At 36.4% G+C, this 15026-nt stretch overlaps 2 protein-coding genes across 5 annotated transcripts in view; one reads left to right on the top strand and one right to left on the bottom strand.

Moving 5' to 3' along the window:
* Positions 1-15026, top strand: part of LOC106504836 (uncharacterized) — a 172075-nt gene that overhangs the window by 22754 nt on the left and 134295 nt on the right. The window lies entirely within an intron of this gene.
* EED (embryonic ectoderm development) overlaps positions 1-15026 on the bottom strand; it is a 34885-nt gene that overhangs the window by 429 nt on the left and 19430 nt on the right. For 2 of the 4 annotated variants that reach the window (XM_003482581.5, XM_084975594.1), the window contains exons 8-12: positions 13921-14054; positions 11535-11640; positions 10364-10438; positions 1641-1799; positions 320-393 (exon numbers count right to left, since the gene is read on the bottom strand). In XM_003482581.5, coding sequence (XP_003482629.1) covers positions 320-393; positions 1641-1799; positions 10364-10438; positions 11535-11640; positions 13921-14054 — 548 coding nt within the window. The remainder of the gene's footprint in view (positions 1-319; positions 394-1640; positions 1800-10363; positions 10439-11534; positions 11641-13920; positions 14055-15026) is intronic. The other 2 variants (XM_084975595.1, XM_003129733.7) reach the window with 1 other exon arrangement.

Raw genomic sequence — 15026 nt, 5'->3', positions numbered from 1 at the left:
TCCAAGTCATATAGAAAAGCATTTGAAACCAGAATAGACTTCACTAAGGGCTCAATCTCAAATTTCATGAAATTGGGGTATACTTTAACTCCCAAAGGCACCCCATAACTTAAATTAAAAAAAGCGAAATAACGTGTTACCAAAGTATTTGGGAAAAACAGTTATAGAATAAAAGAGAAATACTTTACAATACTCTGAGAATGTAAATGTTACAAATTATTTAGGATGGCACTGCACATATCAATTACTTCCTTTATATTGAGCTAACACTTTGGAGAAAAAAGGCAGAAATTATGAAGAGGAATTTCTAAATACTTACTTGGCTTTATGAGGATCTTCTACTTCTAAATCCCAAACATAAAGTTTACCAACTTGATTGCCCAATGCAAGCATCTGTATAAACACATTTTTTTAAAAAAATATTAAAGTAAGCTATAAGATTTCAAGCAATCCTAAGACACTTTGTTATTTCAGAAGATCCTCAGCTGCAGCCTATGGCAATGCTCTTGATTGTGTCTTTGCATCTTATATTTCTGATTTGTAAAGGAGAAAAGAGCAACTGATGCCCCACAAAAGTGTCTTGAGTAAATTAAGATATTTTACAAGTTTATGAAGAACTTTAAAATTTACAATGTTATTAGCATGTATTCCTTATGCTGCCTTAAAGAACTGTAGTAAAAGCCGTAGAAAATCTGCAAAGCTTTTATATAGAAATAAATATCCAAGTAATTTGTTATCACAAAATCCTAATTAATACCCAAATTTCTTTAAAACAAGAAATTAGATAACTAATGTCTTGTCTCTATCTTCCATGTTGGTTTTTCTAAGAAAATGCTATAGAAAAAGATTAACATTCTGTAGTTCCCATCATGGCACAGCAGAAATGAATCCGACTAGGAACCATGAGTTTGCTGGTTCGATCCCTGGCCTCACTCAGTGGGCTGGGGATCTGTTGTTGCCGTGAGCTGTGGTGTAGGTCACAGACACGGTGGATCTGGCATTGCTGTGGCATAGGCCAGCAGCTGTAGCTCCGATTGGACCCCTAGCCTGGGAACCTCCACATACTGCCAGTGTGGCCCTAAAAAGAAAGGAAAAAAAAAAAAAAACAGATTAACATTTTAATCAACAAACATTAAATCTTAGTAATAGATGTTAGGGATAATAAACACCTGTCACCATTGACACTTGTCAATTTCATTTATAATAAGCACTGCGGATGGTGTGCAGAGCACAAGGGTAGAATAAATAACATCAAAGGCTGGAGTTCCTGTCGTGGCTCAGTGGTTAAGGAATCCGATTAGCAGCCATGAGGCTGTGGGTTCAATCCCTGGCCTTGCTCAGTGGGTTAAGGATCCGGCGTTGGGGTGAGCTGTGGTGTAGGTCACAGACACACTTGGATCCTGTGTTGCTGTGGCTGTGACACAGGCCTCTGATTCAGTCCCTGGCCTGGGAACTTCCATATGCCACGGGTGCGGCCCTAAAAAGCAAAATAAATAACATCAAAGGTCAAAGCAATTAGTATTTTTTTTAAAAAAGGTAGATTAAACTTTGAGGAAACACAACACAAATGCACTACAGAGAAAATTAAAACTGCCATGGTTTTACATCAAATAATTTCAAAACATAAAACATATTGCTACCTTTTGCCAGAAATCCATAGAAAACCTCATGTACCAAATGTCACACTGGCTGTAATCAAATCGCCCAAGAATAGTCACATTAGACTCACTGGGTTTAATTTTATCTATATCATCTTCCATTTTGCCAGGTTTCCAGCACACAATGGCGTTTTCACAAGACTTTAAAAAAGAGAGAAATGGGAAAAAAAGAATTGTTACTTGGAGAACTGAATTTTAAACATAAAAAACAAAGCTTTTTCTCTACATCATTTTAGAATTGACAGCTTTTAGAACCTGGTTATCCATCTACTGAGTACAGTGATATACGATCATGTATATTCACAAAGTCAGTGTTGGACAAGAGGTCTAATTACCAACAGATTTTAATAATAACAAAAGCATTACACTGTTTGGAATATTTATTTTTGAAGTCACAATTTCTTTCCCAAACCACACCAGACTGAGTTCTGGATACTTTAGCATCCAGAGACTTGAAGTGTTTTATAGTAAAGGTAAAATTATAAACATTGTATTAGAATACACAGCTCTTCAACATGGCCCCTGCTTATTTCACTCTTTTCATCTTTCCCAATTCCACTTCTAACTCCCTTCCCCCCTTCTGTGGTTCCTCTTATCTGGTTAACTATTGATCCTTCATTCCTGGTGTCTCCACTACATGGTAGATGCTCAACAAACATAGGAAAGCTAATGAATGCCTAGAAAGGGCCTTAGAGATGGAATTATATAGAAGGCAATAAAAGCAGTGGTTCAATGTCAGGAAACTGATAAAGGGATGGGATTGAAATAGCTGAGTTACACCTTCACTATCCTGCAACAATGAACCTTTACATGTATTCCACTTAAGCATCAAGTGGTAAAAAATACAATGGGGAAAAATGCAAAACAGAGGGCACTATTTATATCACTGTATAGATTTAGTGGTTTGCCGATTAAGGAATATTTGGCAATGTCTCTGGCTTCTAGTCAACAGAGGCCAGAGATGCTGAACACCTCAAAATGCACAGAACAGTTCCTCCCACAAAAAAATAATTCTCTGACCCAACCTCAATAGTGGTAGGATGGAGAAATTCTGGTGTACATGAAGAGTGCCTCTTGGAATTTTACAGGACACAGCCTACACAACCATATGTGGTAGCTCTGTGGGGTTCTCTGGCATTTAAACAGTTTTCAGCAGGGCCACTGGGAGGTCAGGGAGTAAACCTGACCTGAATGTGCTTTTTTTCTTCTCTGCCTTTTTTAGATTGTATAACATCCCAGGTCTATAGATCTGCTATGCAAGTTCTTTACTCTAAGTACCCTAGCTATCACCTAGTCTGATGACTCTTAACTCAAGTGCACAATTTGATTAATAGCCTGTAGACCTTTCCTTAAAAACACACGTTGGCCTCAACCCTATTAAGTCAGAATCTTTGGGAGGGAAGGCCAAGGCAGCAGAATTGTAAAATGGTTCTTCAAGTGCTTCTTACTGACGATACTGGTAAAGGATTCTGAATGAGTGGAGTCCCCCCATGGAGAACTAAAACATAGGGAGGTAAAAAAAATTTACCCACACTAATTAATGGATGGCTATACTTGCAAATCATCTGGAGTTCTTTTTCTTTAAATTACAAATTCTCAGGTCCTTGTGCCAGACTTAGAACCTCTGAGGATGAAGCCTAGGACACTATTTTTATAACATCCTCCCAACAGTTCTGAGGCAGAGCCAGATTTGAGACCACCAATATCCAGTTTAACTTCCCATCAGAAAGGCAGAAATCCTTTCCTTTCTGAAATCTAATTAAGTTCTAAGAGCAGAAATATTAGTTACTGCCTTTTTACTTCTGCTTCTAAAACAAATTGAGTATTTTCCCCTATTTATCTTACCAAGCACAGCTTAAAAATCTGAAGGGTGGAGAGGAGGCAGACTGGTTTAGGGACCCTGGGACAAGAAGGACGCTGAATTCCTTCATTTTCTTCTGCATCCTTTATGTATCCCAGAGTGGATGCTACCTACCTATAGAAGGTGGCAACTCAACAATGCTAACAAGTGAAGACCAGAAGAAGCCCCAACAAAGGCCTGCTTTCTGCAGAGGATCCGGAAAATGGCAACTTAGCATAAGAGTAAATTTTCAGATAAACACTTAATAGCACAGGAAACACTTTGGATCCACCCACTTGTGACCTAGCAAAGTCCCAGTGGGGATCCCTTCTCAGGTGGTAACTAAGTAAATACTTCAAGCACCTAACACCCTGACTCCTCCCTACCCCTCACTATGAGGTGACTCCTCCTTCTCTCCAGCTGGAGTGGTATCAGAGGAGGCCTAGCAAAGAGTCAGGATGTTTATTTACAACCACCCATCACTCTCAGTTATAAGTGGGGACCCCATGGGGTAGTAATGAGGCCTCCCAGTCCCTCCCAGTGAGGGTGGTGTCACCTGAGGCCCAGTGAAAAGCCTGAACTCTCACCTCAGTAGTCATGAGATAGCATCACCAAGTCAATCAAGTGGGGAAACTGGACTTACTCATGCCACCTGCCAACCATAAAGAAGCACGCCCCTTCCCCAGGTGAAAATTTATCAGAGGCAGCCTGCTATAAGAGCTCTAAATAAGATCCAGAGTTTTGCAACAGTACACAAAATATCTATCTCAATCAAAATTCACTTTGTTATACCATGAAATATAAAAATCTCAACTTTAATGAGAAAAGATAATCAAGAGATACTACCACTAAGATGACACAGATGTTAGAACTATATGACAAGGATTTTTTCCCCCCAGGCCTGCGGCATGTGGAAATTCCTAGGCCAGGGATCAATCCTGTGCCACAGAGTGACAGCACTGGATCCTTAACCTATTGAGCCACCAGGGAACTTCCTAACAAGGATTTTAAAACAGACATCATAAAAATGCTTCAATGATTAATTTAAAACACATTTAAAACAAAGTCTCAGCAAAGAAATAAAAGTTAAGAATTACATGGAAATTTCAGAACTAAAAAAACTTATAACCAAAATAAAAAAACCAAAGGGCTCAACAACAGAAGAGATGAAGCAGTAAATTTAAAGTTAGAACGTAGAGGGAGTTCCTGTCATGGCGCAGTAGAAACCAATCTGACTAGAAACCATGAGGTTTCAGGTTCGATCCCTGGCCTCGTTCAGTGGGTTAAGGATCTGGCGTTGCCGTGAGCTGTGGTGTAGGTTGCAGATGTGGCTTGGATCCTGTGTTGCTGTGGCTGTGGCGTAGGCCAGCAGCTGTAGCTCTGATTAGACATCCTAGCCTGAGAGCCTCCATATGCCGAGGGTGCAGCCCTAAAAAGCAAATAAATAAATAAATAAAAATAAAGTTAGAATGTAGAAATTACCGAATTTAAATAAAAGTAAACAGATTTAATAAATGATAAAGTCTCAGGAACCAAAAAAAAAAAAAAAAATATATATATATATATATATATATATAATATTCATATCATTAGCGTCCCTAAAAGGGGGGGTGGGTAAGAAAGTGAGGCTAAATAACTTGAATAATGGCTGAAAAGTTCCCAAATTTGGGATAAATTATACCCCCCAAAGATAAACCTACTAAAGATTCAAGAAGGCAAGTGAACCTGAAAATGATAAATCCATATCAAGCACATCATAATCAAACTTCTGGAAACTAAAAACTAAAAAAAAAAAAAAAAAAAAAAAATCCTGAAAGCAGTTAAGACAGCAAGAACCCTTCACCTATTGGGGAAGAGCCAATTCCAATGATGGTAGATGTCTCATGAGAAATGACAAAGACCAGAAAGAGGGGGTTAACAACATTGTTCAAACTTTAAAGAAAACAAATGTCAACAAAAAATCCTGTGTTCAGGAGTTCCCGTTGTGGCGCAGTGGTTAACGAATCCGACTAGGAACTGCAAGGTTGTGGGTTCGATCCCTGGCCTTGCTCAGTGGGTTAAGGATCCGGCGTTGTCGTGAGCTGTGGTGTAGTTGCAAACATGGCTCGGATCCTGCGTTGCTGTGGCTCTGGCGTAGGCTGGCAGCCACAGCTCCTATCCGACCCCTAGCCTGGGAACCTCCATATGTTGCGGGAGCGACCCAAGAAATGGCAAAAAAAGACAAAAAAAAAAATCCTATATTCAGTGAATATACACTTAAGGAATGAAGGGGAAATGAAGACATCCCCAGACTAAGTACAACTAAGAGAGTTTGTCACCAGCAGACCTACTCTAAAAGAATGGCTACAGGAAGTTTTTATAAACAGAAAGGAAATGATATTAAATGGACTCTTGGACTATCAGAAAGGACGAATGAACAATGGAAAGAGCAAAGTGAGGTAACACAACATTCTCCTTTCCTCCTGCGTTTTTAAATTGTTTAAAAGCAAAATTTGTAATACTATTTGATGAAGTTCTCATTTGTAAAGGGAATATTTAAGACAATTTTAAGTGGAGGGCAAAGTGGGAAGTAAGCTTCCTATACTTCACTTGAAGTGGTAAAATGTTGACGTGACTGATCACATATATATCATATATAATACTAACATCTACAGCAAATACCCAAAAAGCAATACAAAGAAATATACTCAAAAATATTACAGACAAATCAAATGGAGTTCTAAAGTATGTTCTTATAACCTATAGGAAGTTAGGGGGAAAAACCCAAAGAAAGGAAAAAAATGAAAAATTATACGATATACTTAATGTAACACATTAATTGATAAGTTAAGGCTCAAATACAAATATAAGGTCTGAATGTACCAGTTAAAAGACACTCTGGCAAAGTGAATTAAAAAAATATGACGCAACCATATGCTGTCCGTAGGGAATTCACTTCAGATATAACAATACAGGTAGATTAAAGGTAAAAGGTTTGAAAAACCTTGCAATCATGCAAACATTAATTAAAGGAAAGTGGGAATGGCTATATTACTATCAAATAAAGGAGACATCAAAGCAAAATAAAATTACCAAAGATAAAGACGGATCTTAACATAATGATAAAAATGGTCAAGCCACCAAAACATAGCAATACCAAATGGGTATACACCAACCAACATAGCCACAAAAAGTCAGGTAACTAAAAGGAGAAAGGGAAAAATCTACAATTATAGCTGGAGACTCAGCATATCTCAAAAATAAATAAAACAAGTAGACAGGAAATAAAGAAGAACTCAACCAACACACCATCAACTAACAGGATCTAACATTTACGTAACACTCCACCCAACAGCAGAAATACACATTCTTTTCAAGCTCCCATGGAACATACCCAAAGTAGGGTCAAAAAACAAATCTCAAAAATGTAAGACTCAAAATCATAAAGAAGAGTACGTTCTGACCAAAATGGAATCAAATTGGAATTAGTAAGAGAAAGATAACAAAATCCCCCAACACCTAGAAACTAAATAACACACTTCATATCAAAAATTCTGTTAAGCTAAAGCAGTGCTGACAGGGAAATTTACACCACCAAATGTTTACATTAGAAAAAAATCTCAACTCAGTAATCTAAGCTCCCACCTTAAGAAATCAGTAAACAAAAGAGCAAAATTCATTCACAAACTAAATGAAAGAAGAAAGAGAGGAGATTTTTAAAAATTGACAGGAGTTCCTGAAGTGGTGCAATGGGATTGGCAGCATCTTCGCAGCACTGGGACACAGGTTTGATCCCCAGACCAGCACAGCAGGTTAAGGATTTGGTGTTGCCACAGCTGAGACATAGGTAGAAACCGCAGTTCGGATCTGATCCCTGGCCCAGGAACTCCATATGCTAAGGGGCAGCCGAAAAAGAAAAAAGAAAAAAAAAAAAAAAAAGACAAACCCTTTACAAGACTGACAAAAGAAGACATAAATTACTAATTTTAGGAATGAAACAGGGGCTATCACTAGAGACCTTACAGACACCAAAAGGATAATAAGGAAATACTACAAACAACTCTCCACAAAGTATTAGATGGAGTGGACCGATTACCAAATAGCACAAACTACTACAACTCACCCAATTCATCTGAATGACCTTTTCACTTTTAAGGAAATTAAATCTGTAATTTTTAAACTCCTTTTCAAAAATTTATAGGCCTATGGAGTTCCCGCCATGGCTCAGTGGTTAACAAATCCGACTAGGAACCTCGAGGTTTTGGGTTCAATCCCTGGTCTCGCTCACTGGGTTAAGGATCCAGCGTTGCCGTGAGCTGTGGTGTAGTTCACAGATGCGGCTTGGATCTGGCATTGCTGTGGCTGTGGCATAGACCAGCGGCTATAGCTAAATTAGACCCCTAGCCTGGGAACCTCTATATGCCATGGGTGTGGCCCTAAAAAGACGAAAAAAAAAAAAAAAAAAAATAGGCCTAGAGGCCAGTATTATTGACGCTACAACCAGACAAGGCAATACAAATAAGAAAACTTCAGACCAGTTTCATACCTCATTAATACACATAAAAATCTTTAACAAAATATTAGCAAATAAAATTCAGCAATGTATAAAAAGAATCATACCATGACCAAGTAAACTTATTCCAGTGATAAATATTTCAAAACAACCAGTGCAACTCACTACATTAGCAAGCTATGGAGTTCTTGTCATGGCACAGTGGAAATGAATCTGACTAGGAACCAGTAGGTTGCCAGTTTAACCCCTGGCTTTGATCAGTGGTCAAGGATCTGGCATTGCCATGAGCTGTGGTGTAGGTCGCAGATGTGGCTTGGACCTAGCATTGCTGTGGCTGTGGTGTAGGCCAGCACTTGGAACCTCCATATGCCTTGGGTGCTGCCCTAAAAAGCAAAAAAAAAAAAAAAATCTAAAAAAGAAAAACTAATCATTATATCAGTCAGTGCAGAAAAAGTATGACAAAATTTAACACGTATTCATACTAAAACTCTGAAAAAATAGGAAAGGGACAGCTCTCAACTTGATAGGGATCATCTACAAAAAACATACAGCTGATATACATAATTGCGAAAGACTGAATTCTTTCCCCTTTTAACATCAGAAACAGGTCTAGGATGTCTGGTCTTAATACTGCTATTCAACACAGGACTGGAAGCTTGCCATTGTAATAAGATAAGGAAATAAAAACATTCAGATCAGAAAGGAAGATATAAAAACTGTTTTTATTTGCAGATGAAATGATGGTCTATATAGAAAACCTCAAATAACTAACAAAAAACGTTCCTGAACTATAAGCAATTCAAATAGACTGAAGAATTCAAGATCAATATGTAAAAATCAATATTAGCAATGAACACAAAGAAATGGAAATCAGATATACCAATTATAATCACTCAAAACAAAAAAAGAAACAGGTATAAATCTAACCAAGTAAATATAGGACTTATATGTTAAAGATTATAAAATGCTGACAATAAAAAATCAAATAAGGTCTAAATAAATGGAGAGACATACCATATTCAAGGATTGGAAGACTAAACAAAGAGATTAATTTCCCAACAAACTGATTTTTAGGTTTAACACAATCCCAAAGTCTTCCCTCCCTGCCCCAAAAAATCCCAGCAAGATTTTTAGTAAATGTAAGCAAGGTTATTCTATAATTTATATGGAAAAGGAAAGGAACAAGAGTAGCTGAAATAACTTTAAGTGAAAGAAATCACTCTACCACCTCTAAGACTTAGTATAGACGTAGAGTAATCAAACCTGTGTATGTGGTACTGGTAGAGGGAACAGAATGGAAAAACCAGAAACGGCCTCATACAAGTATTGCCAAACAATTTTGAAAAAAAGTGTTAAAAGTAATTTAAAGGAGGAGAGATAGGCTTTCAATAAATGGTGCTGGAACAACTGGATAACTACAGGCAAAAAAAGAACTCTGTACCTAAACCTCATGCAAAAACTCATTTTATTGATTGATTGACTGATTGATAAGGCTGCACCCACGGACATATGGAAGTTCCCAGGTTAGGGGTGGAATGAGAGCTACAGCTGCTGGCTTAACGCCACAGCCACAACCACAGTGGGATCCGAGCCACATCTGCGACCTACACAGCTCATGGCAATGCCGGATCCCCGACCCACTGAGTGAGGCCAGAACTGAACCCGCATCCTCAAGGACACCAGTTGGATTGTTTCTCCTGTGCCACAATGGGAACTCCCAAAAATTCATTTTAAATGGACTGTAAATTTAATATAAAACGACATCATAAAAATTTCTGAAGGAAACAGGAGAAAACTCTTTAGGGTTTAGGGCTCAGTGAAGAGCATTTAAACACAATATCAAAAGCATGATCCATAAAATAACACTTTTTTTTTTTTTTTGGCTGCACCCTGAACATGTGGAAGTTCCTGGGCCAGGGGTTGAATCTGCACCACAACAGTGACAAGGCCAAATCCTTAACCACTAGGCCACCAGGGAAGTCCAACACTTTTTTTTAAAAGTAGTAAATTAACAGAACTTTATCAAAATTAAAAACATTTGCTCTGCAAAAGACCCTGTTAAGAGGATGAAAAGACAAACTACAGACTGGAAGAAAATATCTGCAAACTACTTATCCGACACAGGATTTATATTTAGAATATATGAAGAACTCTAAAAACTCAGCAGTAAAAACAACAAAACAAAAACCAATCCAACTAGAAAATGAGCAGAAGATATGAAGAGACATCATTGAAAGGATATATGGATGGTAAATAAGCACATGAAAAAAGATGTTCAACACCACTAGCCATCAGGGAAATGCAAATTAAGACGACGATGATGTATCACTACACACCTATCAGAACAGCTAAAATAAAAAATAGTGACAATACCAAATGCTGGCGAAGATTCGAAGACACGGGATCTTTCATACATTGCTGGTGGGAATGTAAAATGGCACGGCCACTCTGGAAAATAGTTTGGCAGGTTCTTAAAAAACTAAACGAACTTAACCATGACCCAGCAATTGCCCTTCCAGGCATTTATCCCAGAGAAATGAAAACTTAAGTAGGTCCACACAAAAACCTGTACACGATTGTTTATATGTAATAGCTCAAACTGGAAAGGACCAAGACGTCCTACGATAGATGAATAAGGTTGGACAAACTGTGGTACATCCATACCCTGGAATACTACTCAGCACTAAAAAGGGAAACCTACTGATACACACAACCTGGATGGCGTTACACTGAGTGAAAAAAATCATGAACGGTCTCATACTATAACATTCTTGAAATGACAAAATCACATGTGATAAAATGACACAGAACTACACACACACATTGTACAATGTCATTTTCCTGTATATACTATATTATAGTTCTGTAAGATATAACCAATGGGAGAAATCGGGTGAAGGGCAATATGAGACCTCTCTGAACGATATTTGAAACTTCCTGTAGATCTAATTTCAAAAGTTAAAAAATAAAAAGGTAAAACCATACCCTCATAACCAAGAAAAAAATAAATCGGGTTCTGCCCAAGAAAATATGAAATGCCCTGAAACCCACATCAAGAAAAGAAACTGGACAGCAATTTCTCTAAATTTGACAATCCTAAATGTTCAGATGACATCACCACCAACTTCTCTAAATTATCAGGTAAAAAAAAAAAGTTAATATATACATTAATATAACAGAGCAGGGGTTGGCAAATTACAGCGCATGAGCCAACTCCATCTGTTTTGTACACAGTTACTGAAATGGACACAAACATTAAAAACTACTGGCTTTAGATATTAGTTATTTTACAATAACAATGAGTATCAGAGAATAATAATATCTTGCAAGTTAACATTTTTCATCTCATTGAAGCGCAAATTATAAATTCATCAGGATGTTTATGCCTAAAACAAGCTTCCAAATCTTTAAAAGTTATTATGAGACTTAAAAAAAAGGCCATCTCCCATCTGTTATCCAGTTTACCAGACTGCATAAAAAACTGTGCTCCCTGCAAAGTTCTAACTCATACAAAGGAAATACAGCTTAACAGCAGTTACCATACCTTGGAAAGTATCAAATCACCTAACCATCGCACACAATCGACATAATTTCTATGTATGTCTCTGGTAGAAAAGTCAGGAAAGTGAATTTTCTGAGAAATAAATGGCCTGAAATAGAAACATCAAAAGTTAAGAGAAAAACGTCTAGCAGAAGCTCACTTCCCTCTTTGTATTTATAAAACTTTGAAAACTATGACTGTTAATTCATCTGTGTTCCTACAAAACTAAATACCTTATCTGTTTATTAAGAGCTATTTTTTTCTACATTTTATTCTATTATTAGCTTTCAACTCAATTTTGTCTTTATCCTATGAAATTTCATTTATAAAAATCACAGCTTCCTGCCTTTCTATACATAGGCCAAAATTAATTACTTCAATTCTGACTATTCTAATAACCAGATATCTGATTCAATAGTGCTGAAAATTTCTCATAGAAAATATTAAGCTACTTACTTAATCCTTTAAAATTGAGCATTAATGGTGTATGAAGTAAACACATCTAGATTATTTCAAAAGATAGTCATCTTTTAGGAACACTGACACTTTTTTTTTTTAAGGAACGACGACACATTTTAAAGTCTGCTAAAGATAAGGTTAGATGAAAATCCTGCCTAGAGCACCCATTTCTGAAAATGGTATGTGACAGGAATTTGCCATTTAAGAACTTTTCCTGTATTTAGAAAAGTAAAATATGGCACAATTTTTCCTTAAAGATGTCAGTGAGAAGACAATAAACTAGAGAAGCTGCCATCAATTCTGAAATGAAGTAAATGTATACCTAACATTTCTAATCTAGTAAGTGATTCAGTTTTTAAATACAAGTAACTGTAGAAGCATCATATGCCATGAATTAGTTGTCTCTGGGGTAACACGCATGTCCTCTCTATTTTTCCCTCATATGAAACAAGGATGTTGGGCTAAATCATTTCACATACTCTTTCCAATTCAAATTCTGGGGTCTTTTCTTTTTAAAAAATATTAAAATATTATTATTATTATTATTATTGTCTTGTTTGCCATTTCTAGGGCTGCTCCTGCAGCATATGGGAGTTCCCAGGCTAGGGGTCTAATTGGAACTGTAGCCGCCAGCCTACCCACAGCCACAGCAACGTGGGATCTGAGCCGCATCTGCAACCTACACCACAGCTCAGGGCAACGCCGGATCCTAAACCCACTGAGCAAGACCAGGGATCAAACCCGCAACCTCACGGTTCCCAGTCAGTTTTGTTAACCACTGAGCCATGACGGGAACTCCATAAAAATATTAAAATATTATTAATGATCTGACATAAATTTTTAACTCTGCTCTAATTTTATTAATTGCTTTTTAGCCAAATACATACTATAATCTATGGTTAAACCTCCCTCAAGAAGGCCAGCATAACTCACTGTTATTTTCTGTAAGCTGTGAAATACAACTTCTACTGATTCCAGAGCTCTAGGAAATATAGAAACATAAATTTAATATTGTATTAACCCTTGTTTTTTTAAAATAGAATTTGAAAGTTGTGCTAATTCTTAGAGGCCTGAGATTTGATGAGTTAGTGTATTAAAAGATTTACTTATGGATACAAATTCAACCAACAATCTATTCATAATCTGACTTGATAACCAGAAAATTAACTCTGCTGAAATGAAAAGGGCAAAGTTAACATTTATTGACATGATAGTCACAGTGAAAATGTTAATAGCAGCTTGATAAAATTCTGAAGAACAAAGTAAATGAATTAAGAATTGAGGTTTTTCAAAAATATATCAAAAAAACTGCAAAGCTCCCACACCTAATCCCTTGGATCAAAGCTCCTGCTTTTGGATTTTCTGCATTTAGTGAAGTGAATATCATTTAAAGGAAAGCATTATGTTCCACAAAATAAAGCTAAGAACCCTATTTTTAAAATTATGATTTACTGTCTTGAATTAGAATTTACAGTGTTGAAAAATAGTACTAATAACATTACCGCATGCATACCTAAATAAAAATAATGTGCCACTTAATTAAGATAAAAATATAATTTAAAGGATTTTGAAAAATGAGCCACAAACAGTTCAGATAAAAATAAAGGGCTTCCATTTAGAATCGGTGAATTTTATGGCATACAAATTATACCTTAAGTTTTTTTTAAAATTGTATTTATTTTTAATATTCATTTATTTAATGACCACACCTGTGGCATGCTGAAGTTCCTAGCCAGGGATCAAACCTAAACCACAGCAGTGACAACACCAAATCCCTAACCACTAAGCCACCAGGGAACTCCAATACCATAACATTACTAAAAGAGGAGATTCTAAACTCAGTGTTTGGGACATAAAACAATTTTGGAAAAAGTAAAAGGTTATTCAACAGCATGGAACAGCAAATTGTTTTAAATACTACAACTGTTACCTGTTAGTTTTATTTGGGTTATAATCATAAGATTCCTTAATTGCATTCATCATTCTCTTTGAATTAATCCTCCAAAGTTTAAGAGAGTGATCCATACCACAGGACATTATTTTTTCACCCAAAAGATCATAATCCTGTATGTAAAACAGAAAAGCTTGAATTAAATATATAAATTATTTCCCCAAATTATGCTAATTTTCACCTGATGACCAGTATTGTGAAAACTATTTCAAACCACACTAACATTTTGGATTTAACTATGTGAGCCGTTAAGTCACAAAGTTTTTACCACTTTTGAGATTTAGTTTTAACTGATTTGTCTCCACCAAAACATATAAGCTAATACAATAGTTTTATCTATTCACTTATCTTTAAATATTTTCTTTGCTTGATTTTGAAGGTGAATCGAATGCTGAGGTAAATTATTCTATGACATAAAATCTGACTGAATAGTTACATTACTTTTCTTTGTCCAGCCCTGACCAAGCAATGAAACTGACATCTGCATGTGAAATTACAAGTCTTTAAACAACTTAATATTTGTACATCTAAGTCACAACACTTCAGGTACTTTGGTTTTAGAGTTGACTTTTTAAATGAATAAAGGAAAAAAAAAGTCTAAAAAAGGAAATAACATATTTAAACTTTTTCAGTTGCTATTTACTAATTTTTAACAAGCTCTAACAGATCATCTGTTACAACAACCTTATTCTACCTCCTTTCACAGACACGACACTAAGGTGCAGAGATGGTATTCACTTTAGCACATGGTATTAATGAAAATCTCACACATCAATCCTTCTAGCAGTAAACATCAGTTATTACATAGGAGAGAGAGACATCTCCTGTTCTTGTTTTTTAAAATAGCAGTAGAGAGTTCTATTTAAGGAGGGTATTTTCCTCACTAAACTAGATATTCTATGTTAATTCAACCTTTGATATCATCATGGACACTGTTTTCTAAGAGTCTGAGAACTTCAGGTTTGGTGTTTGTTCGTTTATTTATTTATTTTTGTACACACCTATGGCTAGGGGTCGAATCAGAGCTGCAGCTGCAGCTGCTGGTCTATACCACAGCTACAGCAATATCGGACCTGAGCCGTGTC

This window comes from Sus scrofa, chromosome 9, assembly GCF_054392235.1.
Source record: "Sus scrofa isolate SSC_HxYL_T2T_F1_AM1 chromosome 9, Sscrofa_HxYL_maternal_Yorkshire_Landrace_v2.0, whole genome shotgun sequence".
Classification (NCBI taxonomy): Eukaryota; Metazoa; Chordata; class Mammalia; order Artiodactyla; family Suidae; genus Sus; species Sus scrofa.
This window is presented reverse-complemented; position numbering and strand designations above follow the sequence as displayed.